Genomic DNA, 22770 nt, shown 5'->3' with positions numbered 1-22770 from the left:
GAAGAGATTAGTGTTTATCCGAGCTAATTTTCTGTTCAGCTTCTTTAAACTGTACGGGTTGAAACCATTCTCGAATAAATTTCGTTCACGCGGGAGGACACCTGAAAAGAGAATGATCTTCGGGTTTAAACGCTCAATAACCTTATACAGACAATTATATTTATGATGAATATCATCCAAAGTGTCACAAGAGTTATTGGTACCAACGTGAACCAAAACTAACTCAAATTGATTGTCTATCAAGGTTATCTTGCGTGTCAACCTTTCAATCGTAGCACCCGGAAAACAATGAAAATGAACTTCATAATCCAGTAAATTCAGCAATAAATATTCTTTTAAATATTTTATCATCGAATCTCCGATTATAAGTATTTTCATTTTTCCTGTTTGCTTAGACAAAGACATAATAAAAATAATACAAATAACAAAATCAAATTAAGAATTAGCGCGTGCAGAAAAAACACTCACCCACGAAAATGGCGGAATACGATTTCTATTTTTACTAGATTTACGTATTTGGCGCCAGGTCCAGTTTGGCGTGAAAAAGATAACCCTCCAACCAATCACAGCAAAGTACACTTTTCCGTAAACATTTGGCGTTTGGCTGTACATAATTGTTCAAACTCCGAGTGTAGTCGACTAGAAAAGTCCGCCAATTATCAATGTGGAAATGATCCGGATGGTGAGGATTTTGTTTATTACAATCCGGATGTTAATATTATATACCAGTGACAGCAGAGATCTTATGTAGTTATAGGAAGATTTTTCTCTGCTTCTAATTGATCATGTTATACTTGTTGATACTTAAAACGGTTGCTAAAATTTGAGACTAGCATAACATTTTATTCATTCATGTTTTCTCATTTTTATGAGTTTCACAAGCAAGATCATTTTTATTGTTACAGGGTTTATGCTTTTTCATAGTCTGACATAGATGGTTTGAGAATCGAGTATAAACGAACGAAGAATGGCGACAAAGTATCTGAAGCAGACTAAATATTCAGAGGAAGTATTGGAAGCGTATACTTCTATACTCAGTCTGTAAAGAAAACTGTGTATAAACATTATGAATAACATCGTTGCAGAAAATACCAACCTGTGTTAGATTAGTTTGGGATTCAAGTTTCTCTGCCTAAATGAATGATAAAATTAATAATTAAGTAGCGATAAACTGCTAAATAAATATTACAGTTTAATTTTAGCAACCATCTTGCTGACTTAAAAATGTTTCGGCTGATCTTTGGAATATGGTAACAGTACATACTATTTGAAAGTGATACTCATGACGGTGAAATTAGATTCGCATTTCTATGTCGAGGTAAAGTTTTTTGTAAAGCTTTAGAATCAAAGATAGCCTACTTCCATTACATTATGTAGAATAATGCAAATAATATAAATAATAGCAAAATGATTATTTTATTTTCTAAACATATGCACTCTATACTATGTGAATAGCCTTACCACGAGAACAAACAAATGTGTACGATTCAGTCATTTATTTATGTAGCAGAGTTTTTCTTCGTATTTTTATTTTAAATATGTTCAAAATATCAGACTTAAGAGACAGGCCAAAACATATATGTAACTTGAAGAACAACAGGAAGGAACTTTGAAAATATTCTTTATCTACTGTATGCGTTCTCTAGTACATGGCATTTACTAGAGATCTCTATTAGATCCTTCAAAGCTGTAGCATGTTTAGCATCCTAGGTGATCAGTAAAATTGGTGCTGCATATAAATTGAATATATTAAGGATTGAAAATAAACTATATTTTATTCTGTTTGTGATTACGACTTAGCATAGGGAGCTAACTGCCTTTTCCCCATATACATAAAACTGGCCCTGGATGAGTATAAAAGATTTACAGAGTGCAAACCAGACCAACAGTATGTGTGGTTAGATTAATATTAGTAGCTAGTATATTTTGTATTAATATCTCATATTTTTTTTAAAATAAAACTTATAATCTAATTAAGAATATGTGTTTTATTAATACACAAGTTTAGGAAAATTTCTTATAATTTTTTTATTACTTTTTAATTTCATTTATTAATCCTTATCTATATTAATTTTAAAAAATAAAATATGTAATCTACTTAATATCTGTTTCACTGATATGAAAGTTTTTAAATTTCAGCAAGTTTCGAGACTGAGAATGCAGTAAATTATATTTGTTTAGATAATTATCAAAATTCTTATTATAATATAAGTAAAAAAATAATTTGCGTAGTTCTTTTTATCATAAATTTAAAACACTTAGTTTTGTTGAACTGTACTTTTAAAAATGTATTGTAAAAGCTGAACTATCTGGAAACCTCAGGAAATGCCAGATTTAGGTAGTAAAAATTTAGGTAGTTGGGTGTATAAAAAATACAGTTCTTAGTAGAAAAGCCAGATTAATGGAAGAAGATTTCTAGTCTAAATTTATAAAAACAGTCATCTTATTTATTTTTAGCTTGAATACCAAAAGCCTACATTCAACAGTATGTCAGATTTAGAAAAAATGAATGCATTTCAGATGTAAAAGCCAGTGTATTTTTGGTAGACTTTAAACATATGATAGTAGAATATCTATAAATCTATACAGTTATGAACGTTGGCAGATATCCTTCCAGTCTTCTGGCAGAAATTTAAAAGATCTGATTGCTCTTATGCCATTTGATAATTATAACAGCTATAATTTAATGATATAAACATGTAAAAACATGTTGGTTGTTAAAATTTTTCACATTGCATTGGCATTGTTTCTTCATTTTCAAATAATAATATAGCTTATCATGTCCATTAATACATATTTTTCTTGTTGCCAGGATCCTGTAAATACTCCACTGTATGTTATTCCATTCAGGGCAGGTCCCAAGCTTTAATCAGTTTTTTTTTTTTTTTTTTTTCAAAATATGAGGGGAAATCTAAACAGTATTTAATAACTTAAATTCTCTCTAAAACTAAACCTGCATATTGAGAGTTTTGAATGTACATAAATTCAAAGTGAAGATCTTTTGAATGTATTGCAAGGTCATATTTATCCATCATTTTCACTAAATTGCAATGTTGGCGATAGTTTTTTTTTTTTTTTTTCGAGTCACAGCCTTATATGCACTTTGTAATTCCTTTAAAAATTGCTCATCTGCTTAATTCTTCATAAAAAGAATAAAAAAGAGAGAGGGGGGGAAGTTTCTAAATTAATTTCTAAAATGTTCTGATTGCTTCAGCTATCCAATTAGGTAAATGCAGGATAGTCTGGCTTTTCCTAGTTTAATAGCTAGTAAGCACTATAAGGGTAAATAATTAAGTCTCTTATTTCTGTAACTACTGTCATTTAGCCCAGTGGTTTCATCAGTATTATCCATTGATTAGTTTATTAAATTCTTTTAAATGCTTTTCCCAGAATTTTGTAGTAAACAGTTTTTGGTATTTATGTATTATCCCATCAACTGGAAAAGCTGACTGCCATGAACCTTGAAAGGTATAGGAAATCATGACTAATATTGCACCAGTAGTTTCAGTGGAATTTTGAAGGAACTGATGCTGCTTTATTCAAGACTTAATTTCTAAAATCAGAAGTGTTGGAGTCCTACGAAAGACCAGGAAAGAGGAACAAGAATAAATAAATAAATAAAATAACTATAAAATCATTGACAAGTAAAAATTAAATATTTAATCATTAAAATAATTAATGATTAAAGTAATTAAATAAGTGATTTTTAATATAATTTTATTACTAAAAGTAAAATTTTCAAGATCAAATTTCTACTGAAATTTTTATTCAGTTACATAAAAGAAGTGCCACAGCCTTCTTATTTAGGGCTGTAGTCCATTCCGGCTAGAATTATGATTTCTTCCCAAAACTGAGAAGTACTGGAGCCGGGCTCCTGCACAATTTAAGCCTTTATTTAATAAACTGTAAGTGTCAGTTTTCCCACTTGCTTCATTTTTGTGCTTTATAAAATGGCTTTCAGCATTTTTGTTATTCTGTTTGGCCCTCCAGTTTTACTGAAAGCTCTATTTAGAATGCTATGAGTACAGACTTCTCACAGGTAATTGTTCCAATTTATTCCTGTTTTGTAGGGGATATGTAGTTGACCATATCATGTCCATTAGTACTTACTTCTTTTGATGCACAGTCGCATAACTTTGAAAATAATCCATTGCTTGCTGTTCTAGAGAAGGCAGGCCACAAATTTTAATCACTTTTTTGTTTTAAAATGCAAGGAAAAAATACAGCAACAATAGTTAGTTTAAATCCTTGTTACCTTCCCAAAAAAAGGCTTATCAAGAATCAATCAAGTTTACGGTTAGTCTATATTTTAGAGTGCCCCTTGGATTATCACCCAGTTGTTTCATTTATGTTAACTTGAGTAGTTGAATATTATTGAAACCCTATTATGATGTGGTTGTTTGCATGGTTGCAGTGAATTTGATTGATGGGAAAATATTTGTAAAAGCTTATTTATGTGTTGGATGTTGGTTAGGAAGTACATTACTTATTTTATGCTTTACACTGTAAAATGGCTGTATGGGATAAGATTAATGTGAAGTTTCTGTGTGATTTGGAACAAAAGGGAATAAAAACATTAATTGACTGGTGTGTAAATGAAGGTTTATTTAGTTAGTCATTATAAGTGTCCTGTTTGTATGAAGGAAATGCATATGGTCGAATGTAAAGTTCGTTCAGATGGCTCTGAATGGATTTGTCTAGAGAAAGGTTCATTCAAGAAATGCCGCCAACAGTTTGGCACTACGAAGGATATTTTTTTACTCTTATTTTTGTGAATTTATGTGGCGACGGCAGTATACAGATTCTAGATTGAGATTATATATTTTTTGTTTTAATTATGTTTTATTGCATTACATTTTGGATGCCATTTTACTGAACGTTAACGATAATGGCACCAAAATTTCGCCAAGGGATACATGAAATATATTTTTACCAAGTTTACATCAAACAAAAGTGCACATGCTGTGAGTGTGTTGTTACATCATGCTTGTCCATAATTAGGGCAAAATTATACCTCTTGATGACAGTTTCATGATCAATGGGATAATAAACAAGTACCCATTTTTTTTCCTTAATCATTATTGGTACAGTCAAAAGTCGTTAATTCGGACATCCATAATCCGGACCTTAAAGCTATAAACTTTCTGCGCATACGTCCTTTTGACGTATGCGCGTAAGACCTTTACGGCAGCTCATATGCATGTGCGCAAGCGCATAATATGTTTCCTCATGCGCGTTTAATGTATAACGGACGGTATAAGCTAAAATTATCTAATTATCTATTTCAGTTAATGTTGCAGATTGTGTTGTTCCTTAATCTTCGAATTGGATCCAGTTTATTATTTTTGGCAGACTGTTAGAGCAGTTTTATAAAAGTAAGCTTGAACTTTCGATTATGTCAAATAGAATTTCCTATGCTGGAGCTCCCAAAGGATCTACAAAGCAAAAGTATGTTTCGATGTCATCAAACAAAAAGTGGATAAAGGCATGAAGAAAGTGACAGAGAGGTTAGTGAAAATGAAAAAGTTCGATTGACAAGTTAGTCAGTATTCTCGGCACAGCAATTACAGGAATTGAACAGCGGAACTTTGTAATTGAACAAGAAATTATGTCTGTTTATATAGAATTAAAGAGAAAGTATTATCACATAAAACGAAGCAACTTAAACAACTACATAGAAAGAAATGTTTAATAAAGTAAACAAAATTTTTTTTTTTTTTTTTTTGTAAATTTTGATACCCTTTAGACCATAATTGTTCTTTATTTCATAAATTAAAGGTTTCATATTTTTTATTTTATAATTTCTGCATGCCATCTTACCAGATTTAAACTGATGATCTATAATCCGGAATCGCCAAAGTCCCGACGAGTCCGTATTAATGACTTTTGACTGTATTTTGATTTGACGAAAAGGATTTTATGTATAATTTTAACTTATTTGTTGTGTTATTACATTTATATCATTTAAATTTCTCTTTCTGACAGGATCTGAAATATGATTTCATTTAGCTTTCAAAAATTTGGCTACATTATGGAAACTGGAAGCATTAAACAGATTGATCGCACTAGTGTCCATAAAATATGCTCTGGTCAGGTTGTTCTAACTCTTGCAACAGCTGTCAAAGAGCTAGTTGAAAATAGCATTGATGCTGGAGCTACAACAATAGGTTAGAGTAAAGTATTTCATTTATAATTTGCCTGTTATCCTAATTAAACTGAGATTTCAAATTTTACTTGTTACATTGTATAATATCATTTAGTACTTTCGTATTAACATAACCACCTTAGTAGAAGTCCCTAAATTTTCAGAATGTGCCAAACTCCGGCAACCATATGCATAACCATCCTTATTTAATAAATAATTCAAATTTGTATTTTAAAATACTAAAGTATTTAATAAAATACTTTTATTTATTATATACTTTTATATTAGTGTTTTAAAATATTAAAGTACTTTTTATATAGTACAACATAATAAATATTCAACGTAATAAATATCAATAGTTTAAGAATCTTCCTAAAAAAAGATGCGAAAACCATCAATTTGCACCTGATGTTTTTACCTTTTCATCTTTAAAAAATCAAATTATGCCAAGGTGGTTGTGTTAATATGTGAGTACTCATTATTTTTGTTGCCTAAGTGTTGTTTTGCAAGAGATTATGTTTCAGAAGATTTGAAATTTTGTTTTTGAAATCGGAAGATAAACTGTTGTAAATTCCTTTTCTGCAATATCCTATTAACACAGCAACACATATATCTGTTAAATCCCTGATGTAGGAAAAGTATGATCTTGTAGAATCATGTCATGATCTTTTATACTTATCTGATTACATGACTGGTTCGTTTAATTTGGTTTATTTGTTTGTGGCAAAGCATTCAAAGGTTATATACACAAGGGAGGAGATGTTTTTATGGAGGACTTTCTAAACAGAATTGTCTTGTATATATGTTACTCATGTGGAAAACCATAAAAGCACCCATGCAGCTATCATGTTCACCTGGAATCGAACTTAGGTCGAACTGCCAATATTCAGCCTCGGTCACTATTTTTTGTGGGGAAATCTGATTTCTAGGTTGCAATTATCCATGAGAATCATTTTGTTATGCCTGCTGTAAATTTACTGAGATAAATTAAAAAGATACATATTAAAAGGAATTCATAGTCTTGCTCTGATATATCCATTACGGATCTTGCATACAGCTAAAAGTCTTTAGAGATTTTTAACTGATGGCATTTCTGATGAGTCTTCAGAGTGCTTTCACAAACCTTGCTACTTCTCTATGTTCTTAGGAAGCAAACTTCAAAGCACACTGCTAGAAGGTGGACAGTGGACTGATATTCACAAGTGTCAGGTAGAAGTAGCACATTTCCAGAAACTTGTCACATTTCCAGAAATGTATTGTTATATCACCACTGTACATGACACTGGATTTAATAGAACAGTTTATAACTGTTTCAGATAAAGAGTCTGCTGCTTTAAAATACATCCAAGACTTCTGAGATGAAAAGTAAAATTTAACTTATACATACATCTTTACGATCATTCTCTAGCAAAATAGATTTCATAATAAAATTAAGGGAATAACTGAAAAGTGTTTGCTATTTTATCATGAAAATTTTTGTACTTTTTAACATTTAGAAGCATGGCCATTTTTTCAGTTGTCAGAGTAAACTTGCATACAGTGGCGTAGCTAAGATTCCAGCGCCCGAGGACAACTGAAGAATTTGCACCCCTTTCTGTGTGGCAAGAATGGAAAACATTTCATTAAAAAATTCCGTAGCATCACTTTGGCACCGCCTGGATGCTGTGCCCGGGGACAGTTGTCCCCCCTTGCCCCACCCTAGCTACGCCACTGCTTGCATATACAGTGGCTTTAGCTAGATCTTTTGCCACTAAGGGTGATCAATTTGCCACCTTTCTCAATGTACACACATACGCACACACACACAAAAAAATCTAAAGCTCCATGTTTGTTTTATGAAATAAAGCTTTAATTCCAACATTTTAAATTGCTATTTCATTGTTGTTTCTGTTAAAAAAAAAAAAAAAAAAATTGATGATATTCCAAGCACTTGCTTCATTACTTCTTCTCTTCTAGATGGTACAGTAAAGTTGTAAGTGCTTCTTAATATATTTGCATTGAGAAAAACTCCTCTTGCATTAATACAGAAAGTATGAGGAAAATTTGAAGTAGAATTAACATTATTTTGAATTTTGTTTTGAAGGCTGTATTTTTGAATAAACTGTAAAAGTTGAAAGCAGCTGCACTTCCAATTATTTATTAAGTTCATTTTCCTAAGGAGTAACAAAAATAAAACTCTAAATTATCGCTTCCTTGTTTATGCCATTAAAATAACAATTTAATTGTAATTCCTATTTTCCATTCAAAAGTTTCAATAGGGAAAAGAAGATATAGCAAGAAAGTTAAACTCTTGAAGTCTGTTTGTAATTTCTTTGAATAATCTATCCAGTGTAAAAACAATTTTCTCCCAAATTCAATTTTGTGTCATAATTCGGCATCTTGTGATTCTCCATTTCATCAATAACAGAGTAGATAAAATATATACTTGTAGTCTGACTTAAAGTCAAATCCCAAGCAATGGGCTGCTTACTTTATGGAATCTACATTATGTGTAACATAGGGTATATAATGCCTTCATGTATGCATAGTATAAACCGTAGCCAGTGATATGAGCCAATTTCTATTTTTCCTTGTACGAAGTAAAGGAAGTATTGTAATCACAAAAAATTCTGGGTGTCATATTTTACTGAAAATATCCATTTTTACTGCTATCAAATGCAATTTAAAGATGTTTTTGAATGGCATCTGTATGTAAAAACAAAATAAAGGACACTTTTCCCCCAAATGAAAAATAAAACTGATTTAAAATGGATTTAGAAGAGATTTTTCATGGCATCTCTGTGTAGTATGTATGTATGTATTTCGCATAACTCAAAGACGAGTAGCCTCAGAACATTGAAATTTTATATATAGGATTGCTATAACATGTACTTGTGCACCTCTCTTTTTGGTTGCAATTGGCTGTACCAAAAAGTATTAAAAAAATGCAGATCAAAATTATAATTTAAAATGCCTCTAATTGCACATTTTTAATTTGGGTACTTTGTCTCTAGTAATAACTTTCTCTAAACTCCATCATATCTGAAAGTGTATTCCGCTGTATGTTATCTTTAAACTTCTGCATTGCCTTTAAGTTTTAGCCAATTAGATTAACGAAAAATTTTACTATAAATATTTTTGCAATCTTACCCAACCCTCTTTCTCTGCTTGTGCTTGCTGGCTGAAGGACGTGTGGAGCAATTGATAATGACAACGTCTCTAAACTCCATCATATCTGAAAGCATATTCCGCTATATGTCATCTTGAAACTTCTGCATTGCCTGTAAGTTTTAGCCAATCAGATTAATGAAAAATTTTACTACAGTCAAAAGTCGTTAATTCGGACATCCATAATTCGGAATGATCTATAATCCGGACCTCAAAACTGAAAACTTTCTGCGCATGCGCCGCGTTGACACATGCGCACAGGCGTTTACGCGTGCGCATAAGACCTTTTACAACTGCGCATATGAGTGTGCGCAAGTGCAGAATACGTTTTCGCGTGCGCGTTTTATGTATAATGGACGTATAAACTAAAATTATCTAATTATCTATTTCAGTTAATGTTGATGATTGCGTTGTTCCTTAATTTTCAAATTGGATCCGGCTTATTTTTTGCAGACTGTAAGAGCAATTTTATAAAAGTAAGCTTAAACTTTCGATTATATGAAATAGAATTTTCGATATGTATTTGTTAATATGTAAAGGATCTAAAGCGAAAGTATGTTTTGAAATCCGAAATTTGTTTATCAATTTCACGCTGCTCTGCGGGGGGAACGCCGCAGCGGCGCGTAATGAATTGGAAGTTGATCTGTCAGCACTATCCTTATCTTCAGGGCAGATGTTTTTATTTTATTTGGCTTATAATTCCTTACCAAATTAGTATTTCATCTCGATGTGCTCCGTCTTTGATATGATTTAAAACAAGTTCCTCGTCATTATAATTCGCTTCCGATAGCGAAGAAAGTAACAGAGGTTAGTGAAAACAAAAAAATTTCGATTGACAAATTAGTCGGTGTTCTTGACACAGCAATTATAGGACTTGAACGGCGGAACTTTGTAACTGAACAAGAAATTATGTCTGTTTAATAGAATTAAAGAGAAAGTATTATCACATGAAACGAAGCAAAACTTAAACAACTTACATTGAAAGAAATGTTTAATAAAGTAAACAAATAAATATTAAGCTTTTTCTTTTTGCAAATTTTGATACCCTTTAGGTCATAATTGTTCTTTATTTCATAAATTACGGTTTCATATTTTTAATTTTAGAATTTCTGCATGCCATCTTACGAGATTTAAACTGATGATCTATAATCCGGAATCGCCGAAGTCCCGAAGAGTCCGGATTAACGACTTTTGACTGTATAAATATTTTTGCAATCTTACCCAACCCTCTTTCTCTGCTTGTGCTTGCTGGCTGAAGGACGTGTGAAGCAATTGATAATGACAGCGATGAAGCTGCACCCTCCGATGTTAATTTTCCCCTCAACCCCGCTAACAGGAATTGGACTTCATCCAAAAAAGAAGGAGACACATTCTCTCCATGTATGACTCATTCTCGCGTTATGCAATGGACAGTAAACAACGCTTGTAATCATCGCTAGATATTTCTTCTTCTAATACCTAATAAATGTGTTATTTTGTGTGCTAATAATGATCGTGTTCCTTACATCTGCAGCTTGGATTACGTTTTATTAAGGTAAGAACTTTGATTCTGTTTTATTCATCTGCTCGTCTCGATTTAGCGAAGTTGTAATAGTAAACAAATGAACCACACATACCTTCAACAGGACAGCTTTTGCTTTTCTGCTAAAGTGTAATGTGCCATCATCAATATTGTGGGTTGCAGATTGCCCCTCATTGTGAAGTGCCACAAGTAATAAAGGTATACTTGGAATATCAAGTGATTTTTGTGATTCTTCAAAAGTTCCCAACTGCCAAACTAAATTTTATCATCTCTCTCTCTCTATATATATATATACCCACTGTGTTACTCGGCTCCATCAGCTCAGTTTTTTTATTCTTATATGTTGGCAAATTGCACATATTAGCTTTAAAAATGATTTAATTATGTCATTCTTATCTGAATGATTGGATGAGACAACATGGAGACAAAATTATCTTTCTTTTTCATCTTTTCCAAAAGACCAAAAGTTGTAAAATTTCTGTACCCAAACTCTCTGTTTCAGCATCAAAATCTCATCTGCTTGGCAAGCTGTAAACTAAAAGCATTTTGCATTGAATATATAACAAACAATACTAAAAAAACACAAAATGGATCCAGCCAAATTGATATTTGCTTGTAATATAGTTTATCCAAATTTACAGTTGGTACTAGATAGAAAAATCAAGACTCTATAATTTCTACATATTGAAAAAAAAATTTGAATACAGTCAAAAGTCGTTAATCCGGACTCGTCGGGACTTCGGCGATTCCGGATTATCGATCATCAGTTTAAATCTCGTAAGATGGCATGCAGAAATTCTAAAATTAAAAATATGAAACCGTAATTTATGAAATAAAGAACAATTATGATCTAAAGGGTATCAAAATTTGCAAAAAGAAAAAGCTTAATATTTATTTGTTTACTTTATTAAACATTTCTTTCAATGTAAGTTGTTTAAGTTTTGCTTCGTTTCATGTAATAATACTTTCTCTTTAATTCTATTAAACAGACATGATATCTTGTTCAGTTACAAAGTTCCGCGGTTCAAGTCCTATAATGGCTGTGTCAAGAACACCGACTAATTTGTCAATCGAAATTTTTTTGTTTTCAATAACCTCTGTCACTTTTCTTCGCTATCGGAAGCGAATTATAATGACGAGGAACTTGTTTTAAATCATATCAAAGACGGAGCATATCGAGATGAAATACTACATTTGGTAAGGAATTATAAGCCAAATAAAACAAAAACATCTGCGCTGAAGATAAGGATAGTGCTGACAAATCAACTTCCAATTCATTAGGCGCCCGCCGCCGAGCAGCGTGAAATTGATAAACAGATTTCGGATTTCAAAACATACTTTCGCTTTAGATCCTTTACATATTATTAACAAATATATATTGGAAATTCTATTTGATATAATCGAAAGTTTAAGCTTACTTTTATAAAATTGCTCTTACAGTCTGCAAAAAATAATAAGCCGGATGCAGTTCAAAAATTAAGGAACAACGCAATCATCAACATTAACTGAAATAGATAATTAGATAATTTTAGCTTATACGTCCATTATACATAAAATGCGCACGCGGAAACATATTCTGCACTTGCGCACACTCATATGCACAGTCGTAAAAGGTCTTACGTGCACGCGTGAACGCCTCTGCGCATGTGTCAACGTGGCGCATGCGCAGAAAGTTTTTAGTTTTGATGTCCGGATTATAGATCATTCCGAATTATGGGTGTCCGAATTAACGACTTTTGACTGTATAAAAAAAAGGTTGAAAAAGGCCAGACATAAGGATTTTGAAGAAGCATGACTGAATTGGTTCACCATTTAAAGGAGTCATAATAAGCCATTATTTGGATAAATGCTTAAGATAAAGGCCAATGAATTGGTCGAACACTTTGCAGAGGCTGCCTTTTTGTGCTCAAATTGTTGCCATTCTCAAAACAAATAAAACAATATTAATCAGTATTTAAAGTTTCTGTATAAGTTCAAGGCCACAACAAAATGGCTGTTTGGATAGGTTTTCAGAGGCAGGGCAATATTTCCTAAGACAAACTTTTCAGAGAATCAGGCAGCATTTCTGAATTAGGTGTCAAGAAAATGATGCAGAGGGATATTTGAAATGATGTGTTCAACCAGGACAAAGAAAAAGGACATTTTCATTGCCAAAGAACCAGGCTGTTCTACAAGATACCATCAAACCAAACATTGAAATTTAAAGACTGCACAAGAAGAAAGTTTTCAACAGTGTGAATCGTTGTTCTTTTGTGTGTCAGCATCAGAAGCTTTTTGTGCTTGGAAAATCTCAAAAGCCAAGATTCTTAAAAAGTGTTAAAACTGTTCATGCTTCCTTGAAAGTTAAGGGTAAGGCATGGATAATATCAAAACTAATTTATGAAGAGTTACAGAAACTGGATAAAGAACTTTCAGTCAAAAAGCAAAAGTTCTTCTTTTGATTGACAATTATACTGCTTACACATACATAGAATAGTCAGAAACATAGAATGGAATAATTTTTTTGCCCTTGAATACAACTTCAGTTCTGCAACCTATGAAACAAGGCATGATCGGGAGCTTGAAATGTCATTTTAGGAAGCAGCTTATTTTAAGTATTTTGAAGAAGTACTACAATCGCATCAATTATAACATTTCACTTCTTAATGTAATGTTAATAGTAGAAAAGTCTAGCCAATTTCTTACAGAACAAACCATCTAAAACTGTTTTCAGTGTGCTGGTTTGGCAAAGCATGTTGAAGAGACAGTTGTAAACAAGGATTTATCAATTTCTGAGTGGCTAGGAATAAAAAAGAGGGGGTATTCAGTATTTTCAGAATGTAATATGGAGTTTTATCAATCATATAATAATCATGTTGTTACATCCAAGAATCGAAGTCATGAAAGTATTGTGACAGAAATTAAAATAAGAAATTCTGACATTGATGGTTCTGAAAATATTGAGGAAACACACTGCATGAAAAGTTAACTCCCTGTCACAGTTGTTGCTGAGATTGCGATGCATGTTGTTAACTCCGGCATTGATGGTTCTGAAAATGTTGAGGAAACACACTGCACGGAAAGTTAACTCCCTTCCACAGTTAATGTTGAGGTTGCAATGTGTGTCATTAACTCCTTATCACAGCTGATACTGAGGCTGCAATGCATGTCATTAATAAGTGTTTATTCATGTAAACCAGAAAATCAAAAGTGATGAAATCTTTTCAATTTTTGGACAAAATTTTCCTGTAATTGCCATCAGACCAGCAAAAAATTACAGATTATTTTTATACTGAGAAGTTAAATACTTTTGTTATTACATTTCATTGTTTTTATATTTTTGTTAATAAAATAATTAGTTATAAATATGTGATTCAAGAGAAGAATCAGAACCATGATATTTTGCTAAGTGATTTATCATTTAAAATTATTAATGTGTCATGGAAAAGAATAATGAACAAATTTAATAACTGAACTTAATTATATTTAAATCTTGGGCATTATTTACTTCTTTTGGTAATTGTAACAATGGTGTAAAGTGCTGTAAAGAGCCTTTTCTCACATCAATATGATATTTAAAAAACTGAATAAAAAAGATGCACAAAATGCAGTGAAGGTCCTCACCCAACTTCCTATAAGGGTTGTGTAAATTATCCAGAGAAATTCCATCAAAATCCTGGGTTTCGCTGAGAAAAGATGATTTCCTCCAGCAAATCTTAACATTGTATGCTCAAACATGGAGATGGGAAAGCCAAAATTCTACAGGGAAAACAACAAAGTCATGAAATCACATACTAAGAAAATTCTCAGAAAAACTGCAGATATTGCTATGCAAGTTAAAGCAGAAAAGATTTCCCTGTATAAAATCAAGATCAAATTACAAACAATGGTTAATAGTTCTTCAAGGTCTGTGACTGTCATATGAAATTTTTGTAAGTATTTTTTTTAAATGCTGTTATATAAAATATAATGTCTATATTTTACCTCTGATTTTATTGTTAAAAACCTCTGTCTAGTTTTAAATTATGGAATCTGTAATTTACTGTCTGGCCATTAATAGTTATTTCATTTATGCATTTTTTTGAACATTAAAAGCATTGAAACTGATACTTGCAATCAAAGATAAAAATGATCGTTATTATATATCTTCAGGTAAAATGGTGAATTTCTCATTTTGATTTTTAATATATATATGCTGCATTAATCTGTTCTGAATGAATTACATTTTGTGTTAATAAACTGTGTTCCACATTTTTCCCTCAGATGTGAAATTAAAAGAATATGGAAGTGAATTTATTGAAGTTATTGATAATGGCAAAGGTGTTAAAAAATCAGACTTTCAGAATTTAAGTGAGTAATTTTCAAAATACATTTGTATGCTTAAAACAATATTCAATCGCCATTATTATGAGATGAAAATATTTTTCTATTAGAAATGCATTTCAGATTTCTAGATAACAAATTTTCACAATTTAAAGCATTAAATGTGCTCTTTTGATTATCCACACCCTCAATCAAAAAGTCAGCAGTTCATTGGTGACTAATTTTTCACCGAGTTAATGCGGTATGAAGTCTGAAATCTGGATGTCTAATATCCAGAATGATCTAAAATCGAGACAGTTGGACCACCAGCAACCTTAAGGAATTTGTTTTAATATGTTTTATGCATGTGCATTTGGTATTTTTTCACGTAAATAATGTATGGAGTCCTGTTTTTAATTCCACTTTGTCACTAAGTAAATTATGTCCATATTGAAGAAGCAATCATATATTATTACATGTATGGAATAATTTATAACCTTGATGCCAATTTGGCAAAGCATTATTTATTATTTTGTGCTTTCACACCCCATGACTATCAGTGCACGGCAGCTTGATAAATGATTCAAACAATGATATCTAAACATTTTTTTAATCAGTAACTAGATACCAAAGAGCATGGGCACCTTTTATGTAGACATTATGTTTGTCGATGATTACAGGCTTCAAATGCACTGTGAAGTATTGAGTTTGTTGACAACAAGAAATTCAACAGAAATATCTTCCTATAAGCAAAAAATAGATTTTGTAAGAAGCACTGAACAAAATTAAGGAAAAAAAAAATCTTTAGAATTTAGAGAAGGCATTGGTATGCAAAATTCTTAGAATTCAGGAAGGTGCTTGGCAGCAGAATTTAGGACATGCAGAGATTGCACCAAGTCACACAATATCGGTGCCAACCCTTTATTTGAGAGACAGATAAGCTTAAACATGTGCATCAAATAGGCACAAGTATAATAAATAAATAACTAAGTCAGATTTAACTTTCTCGTAGTGTGTGATAGAAGCAAAACAAAATTTCCCGGAACAACATATCCTTATTGACCTATCTCATGATACATCGCCAATAGTATATAGCGAACATTAGCTAAGCTTTATGATGAGTGCCGCAATTTGAAGGTTTTCAGATATCACAAACAACAAGTGAAATTTTCTAATGAATGAAATTTGTAAAGAAATGTTGAATGTGATAATGAATAATGATGATATAATAGAAATTGTTCATTGCAATGGCAGTGTCCCAATCATCAATTAGCTATGAGTGACCAAATGTGTAGTATGATTCTAAATCCAAAAAATATTACTACAGATAGTGAAGAAAGTGGCAGAAAGTTTGTTGAGAATGAAAAAGTTTCATTTAACAGTTTAGTGGAAATTTTTGATACGGCAGTTGCAGGACTTAAACATGGAGCTTTGTTACTTAATAAGAAATTACATCTATGTATAGAATTAAAGGGAAACCATTAGCACCAAAAATGAAGCAACTTAGATTGAAATAAATGTTTAATAAAGCAAACAAAAAATACTAAGGGTTTTTCTTGGTAAATTTTGTTTTTCTTAAGATCATAAATGCTTTATTTTTTCATAAATTAATATTTTATATTTTTAATTTAAAACTTTGTACATATCATCTTAATTAGATTTAAATTTCTGACCTAATATCGGGAAATATCACAAATCTGGAAATGCAAATCGAAGTCCTGACAAGTCCAGATCTTGGACTTTGTACTCTACACGAAAGGCAATAACTATTTTGAAAATAGCACTGCACTAAGACATTTTTTGCTTACAAACATCAGACATATGCACAAATTTGGAATTTTGCATGCTGTTACTTTCCCACATACACAGTAATAAGTTTTTACTTTTAAAAAAATACCGAATTGCACAAGTTTACCCCTGTTACGTAAATGTTGACCCATAAAATGTTTACCACAACTTCCTGGAATGCGAATTTTTGCATTCTCTGCTATTTTAGCAAAACACCATATTTCTGAAAAAATGTAATACAGTCAAAAGTCCAGATGTCCATGATCCGGAATGATCTATAATCTGGACCTCAAAGCTACAAACTTTCTGCACATGTGTAAACGCATAATGCATTTACGCTTGCACATAATATGTTTACGCATACGCATTGAATGTATAACGGATGGTATAAGCTAAGCTAAAATTATCTAATTATCTATTTCAGTTAATGTTGCAGATTGTGTTGTTCCTTAATCTTCTAATTGGATCCGGCTTATTATTTTATGCAGACTGTTAGAGCAATTTTATAAAAGTAAGCTTGAACTTTCGATTATGTAAAAAAGAATTTCCGATTCTGGAGCTGCCAAAGGATCTACAAAGCGAAAGCATGTTTCAATGTCCATCAAGCAAAAAGTGGAATTGCTGCAAAAAATGGATAAAGTTTGTTTCTCGAACCATTCCGAAATCTGTTTATCAATTTCACGCTGCTCTGGGGGGGGGGGACGTTGCGACGCGCAGTGAGCTGGAAGTTGATCTGTCAGCACTATCCTCATCTTCAGGGCAGATGTTTTTATTTTATTCGGCTTATAATTCCTTACTAAATGTAGTATTTCATCTCCATGTACTCTGTCTTTGATATGATTTAAATCAAATTCCTCGTCATTATAAATATCACGAATACACATCAAATAGTTTCTGGTTGCAATTTTCTAATTTCGACTATGCGTAATGTATGGTTTACGCATGCACATGTTGAAAGAAATGTTTAATAAAGTAAGCAAATAAATATAAAGCTTTTTTTTTTTTTTTTTTTTTTTTTGTAAATGTTGATACCCTTTAGATCATAATTGCTCTTTATTTCATAAATTACGGTTTCATATTTTTAATTTTATAATTTCTGCATGCCATCTTACCACATTTAAACTGATGATATATAATCATCAGTTTAAACAATCCGATAATCCGGAATCGCCAGAGTCCCGACAAGTCCGGATTAGACTTTTGACTGTACTTTCTTTTTCAAAGGCTAACAAACTCCGCAATCCCATTACCATTTTTTTTAAAAAAATAACACTTTTGATACATATAAAACAGACAATAATGACCATCAAATTTGAAGGCAGGAATTTCTACTTGTCTGCTGTGTTTGCATGCACATACCTGGGTTGCCACTCTAGTATATTTTGCCAGCATTGTGGGTGGTCTATTTTGGCAGCATAATGTATTGCCTTATTGCTTTTCAGGGGAGTGTGGATAATCAGAAAGTACCAAATAAAACGGCAATAATTAGCAAAATCTTACCAGAAATAAAATTTAATGTAAAATAAATAGTAAAAATCATTGAGATGATATCAATTTAAATAGTATATAAATTATAAACTTTGATTTTCTTATTTTTTGTATACTTTTTTTAGCATTGAAACATCATACCTCTAAAATTGAAGATTTTTCTGATTTACCATTTGTATCTACGTTTGGATTTCGTGGGGAAGCTTTGAGTTCACTTTGTGCTCTTAGGTATATATTTTTTCTCTCAAATTATTAATTAATTTTTAAGCATTTTTTCAACATGTTGTTTGCAAATGATTACAAATTAATTAAAAGGGAAACATATAAATTCTTAAACCAAGAATGCATAAAACTTTTGTGAATTTGTGTGTTTACATTTTATAATTTATATATTTAGGTGCAATGCTCTCATCAAAAAGAATTTTGTTTAATAATTTTTTTTTTTCAAAATAAATTATATGTTCTAAATGTTGTAATTAGATAAAGAAAGACAATTTGTTTTTAAGACCAGAAAATTCCTCACAATTTTCTTGCTTGAATACAGTGTTAATTTATTGAAATTTATTATTTTAGTATTTATTATAATAATCAAAATTGCACTTAATTTTATAATAATTATAATTATCTTTAATATTGTAATAATGTTTATATATTATTATTAAAATGTTTTGTTAGTTTTGTTTACATTTTTATTGAATTTTTTAAACATAGTTTATTATAAGTTCTTGTATTGTTTTTGAAGAATTGTTAGCAGTCATTTCATAAAAATTCATGTTATTTAAAAGAAATTACTTAAAAAGATAATGGCTATTTGTAAACTTTTTATTCCACAAATATAGTCAAAGTTTTCATTATTTTTTCAAATAATAGTAGTAAAACATTTTTTTTTAATAGCAATGTTAAGTTATAATCTGGAAATGCAGAAAAGGGTCTCTTTTTATGAGTTTATAAGTCTTCCTTAAAAAGCACAAAATTTATATCAGTCATTTAAACTTTTTTGCTTTTGTAGTTTATATTAAAATCTTAATGTATTTTTGTTCTCTATTTAGTGATTTAGAAATTACAACATGTCACTGTGATGCTTCGATAGGTTCTGTTTTAACCTTTGATCATGATGGAAATCTAATAAAATCTTCACCTACTGCTCGTCAGGTACTTAGCATCATTTTGATTTCATGTTTTATTTCTTATTTTTTTATAGTGAACTAGTTCATGTAAACTCACATTAAACATAATTTTGATCGTTTTCAAAAATTTCTGCTATTTACCTGTTTAAAATTATGGAAATGCCAATAAAAAAAGAAATTTAATTAAAGCTGTGAATTATTAGAAAAAAATTTTGTAAGCAATTTAAGTAGCATTATAAGTCAGTTTCTAAATTTATTTAGATTTCTATTGTAGCAAAAAGTATTTAAAATCTCAATAGAAAAAATCCTTTAACCGTAAAAATTCCAAGTATTAGATTCAAAATCCAAAGTCCTGAAAAGTAGCTATTGTTATTGATCGCAGATTAATTGACTTGTCAAGGGGAACAAACCAATCTACTGTCAATTAACAATAACTAAATTGAGAGTGTTTCATATTTTTTCAAATGAGGATAAAATTAGTTATTTTGTTAGAATTAGATCATAAGCTATGAACAATACTTAATTATTAGAAAGAAATTAGTGTACTTAAGCCAAAAAAAAATTTATCATAAACAAAATCTAAAATAAAAATAAGTAAAAAGAGTCTTCTTAATTTAAGGTATTCGTTAAGAACTAAATTAGATGAGATCCTTATTTTAGAAAAAATATTCCAAAGTATCATAAAAACAATAAAATCTGTCGAAATTTGTACAAATTAATGTATACAAAAGAAGATATTAATTATTGTATATCAAAACATTAATTTCAGAATCAAAAGTAAAAAGAATATATTATTTTAGATTAAAATATTCTTAGGTAATCAAACTCAAAATCAAAAGTAAAAACAAAATTTATACATTCTTTTATATTGAAATGTTAATTTCAAAATCAAAAGTAAAATCAAAATTTATGTATTCTTTTATATTAATACATTAACTTAAAAGCAGCTATTTATATACAAGTTTAGGAACAACGCCAGGAAGAAAATTAAAATTAACTTACTTGTCTGCAAAATTTAAAACGAAATGGCTGGAAATGTAAATATATTCAGTGATGGAATGTAATAAGGTTGTTGTAATAAGTGATTGGTGAAGTGTTGTTTTCTGTTTCATTTATGGTAGCTTTAAATTGGCGAGATAATCTTACTGTTAAAGTCAGCATTAGAGACTAAATTTTTAGTAAAATTTTTTAAATTAAACTGATGAAATTTTTTTTTTTTTTTTTTTTTTTTGTTTTGGTGATGGTTTGAAAAAATGTAAAGAAAGAGGTATCTTCGCTGGTAAAGGCCAGTTTACCAGATTGAGAGAAACATGAAGTAGGCCCATTAATTAGTAACAGAATAAAATGCCAGAAAACAATTTTTGTAATTTACATTATATGCAAAAATTATTTAGAAAATTTTCAAATCTTTAACTAACAGCTATCCAACTTATTCCGCATTTTGAAGGTTCAGGAATAAATTATCATAACCCTATTAGTTAACAGATTTAAACAGAGTATTTAACTCCTGCTTTCTTAAGCCAGTAATTAATAAATTTTTCTGGCACCAAATTATTTTTAAGTACTTGAATTAGTATTAGTATCTCATTTTGAATATCAAGTGTATCAGTACAAATATTTTTTAATCATTACATTTGACTAATGACTGCTATATATATATATCCTGTTACCTGGCTCGGTGAGCTCAGGTTTTATTCTTACATGTTGGTAATTTGTGCATTTTTTACTTTAAAAGTGATTGAATTATGTTCTTATGTTTCACTTAAGGTTTTTATGCCTTTAGTTAATCTGCATGCAATAGATGTAGAATTACCAACAATTTAAAAGTTGTTTAAGTGGCACTAAGCCTAACGAAGCCACCATTTGTTTACATTCTTAGTAGAATAGTGAAGTAAATCAGTTTGGCACCAACTTTACTTTCTTTTTTCTGAGTGGGACCAAAAGTAAACTTTCAATTTAGTGTGCTGAAAAATCTGTCTTCCTAGCCTCTGGCCAAATTGCTTCTTTTTTGCATAGAAACTCTAATTTTAACTGTAAAGATTTTTTTCCGAACTGTTTCTAAATGTATTTGGTGTTCTATGTTTTTCTGTAGTTTACACATTTTAATGAAGATTATTGAGTTTTTAGATGTTTTTGGCCTTGCTGTGAAGTGAGAACTGAATTAATTAAATGAGAAATATATTTGTAATGAAATTCAATAAATATATTTAAATGAAATGCAACAAAAAAGTATGTGCATAACTTACTAGTCCATACATGAAAGTCGTGATGTCCATGTCAGATTTGTTTAAAAATTTTATTTTGCATTATGTATATATATATATATATATACATAATGCATATACATAATATATATATATATATAATATATATATATATATATATATATACACGCTTTTGAAAAAAAAAAAAATTGAAGCACCAAGAAGGACTTTTGCGATCATGGCAAAATTTGGTATGCAAAAACATCTTGATCGAGCATGCAAATGAACAAAGTTTAAAGGCAAACGAACAGGAATTGTGATCATAGTGCACATTTCTAGTGCATAGTTTGCAAAGTATAAAACCAGTAACAGAAGCAGAAAATTTATCTTTTTTTGTTACTGCCATTGTAATTCTGTAAAGAAGCAACTAAAGATGCCATTACGACAATATCGAAGACCTTACAGACAACTAAATGACTTCGAAAGTAGTCACATTGTAGAGTTGTGTGAAGCTGGGTGGTCATGCCGAGCAATAGGCTGTCACCTGCAGCACATAGACACTACTGTGCAAAGATGTTGGCAGCAATGGTTACTACCAAAAAATTGCGAATGAAATGAAGGCCCTGGAAGGCCAAGGAGCACAAATGCAAAGCAAGATAAGATGATTGTTCACCAGGCCTGTGTCGACTATTCAACTCACTACAGCCACGTCTATACCTCCCGTTGTACAGTCCACCATCTTACGGTGCTTGTCTGAGGCAGAGTTACGCTCACAGAGGTCTTTAAGATGTTTGCCATTGACCCCACAACATCGTCTGGAGTGGTGTTGCAGCCGATCATCATGGCTGCCATCAGACTGGCATATCATATAGTGTTCAGCAATGAATCCTGCTTCACTCTTGAAGCAGATGACCACCGTGTTCTTGTTTGGAGAGAATGGCGCCAGCGAACCCAATCGCCATTTGTTTTACCAAGGCTTACGGCCATAACTCCTGGTTTGAAGGTGTGGTGCACAATTTCTTATGACAACAGAACATCCTCTGTACATCTTTAACAGCTCAACGATAT

The 22770-nt window shown here is 31.0% G+C and overlaps 1 protein-coding gene across 4 annotated transcripts in view; it reads left to right on the top strand.

Annotated features, from left to right (window-relative positions):
- The first annotated feature begins 570 nt into the window (after positions 1 to 570).
- Positions 571 to 22770, top strand: part of Pms2 (mismatch repair endonuclease PMS2) — a 111120-nt gene continuing 88920 nt past the window's right edge. The window contains exons 1-5 of one of the 4 annotated variants that reach the window (XM_085826899.1): positions 571 to 682; positions 5986 to 6167; positions 15057 to 15143; positions 18497 to 18599; positions 19421 to 19523. In XM_085826899.1, coding sequence (XP_085683025.1) covers positions 5996 to 6167; positions 15057 to 15143; positions 18497 to 18599; positions 19421 to 19523 — 465 coding nt within the window. In that variant the 5' untranslated portion in view covers positions 571 to 682; positions 5986 to 5995. The other 3 variants (XM_085826901.1, XM_085826902.1, XM_085826903.1) reach the window with 3 other exon arrangements.

Source organism: Stegodyphus dumicola, chromosome 11, assembly GCF_044657685.1.
Source record: "Stegodyphus dumicola isolate Sdum_Otavi_A_Nest chromosome 11, ASM4465768v1".
Classification (NCBI taxonomy): Eukaryota; Metazoa; Arthropoda; class Arachnida; order Araneae; family Eresidae; genus Stegodyphus; species Stegodyphus dumicola.
Note: the sequence above shows the minus strand (reverse complement) of the source record. Positions and strands in the feature narration are given on the sequence as shown.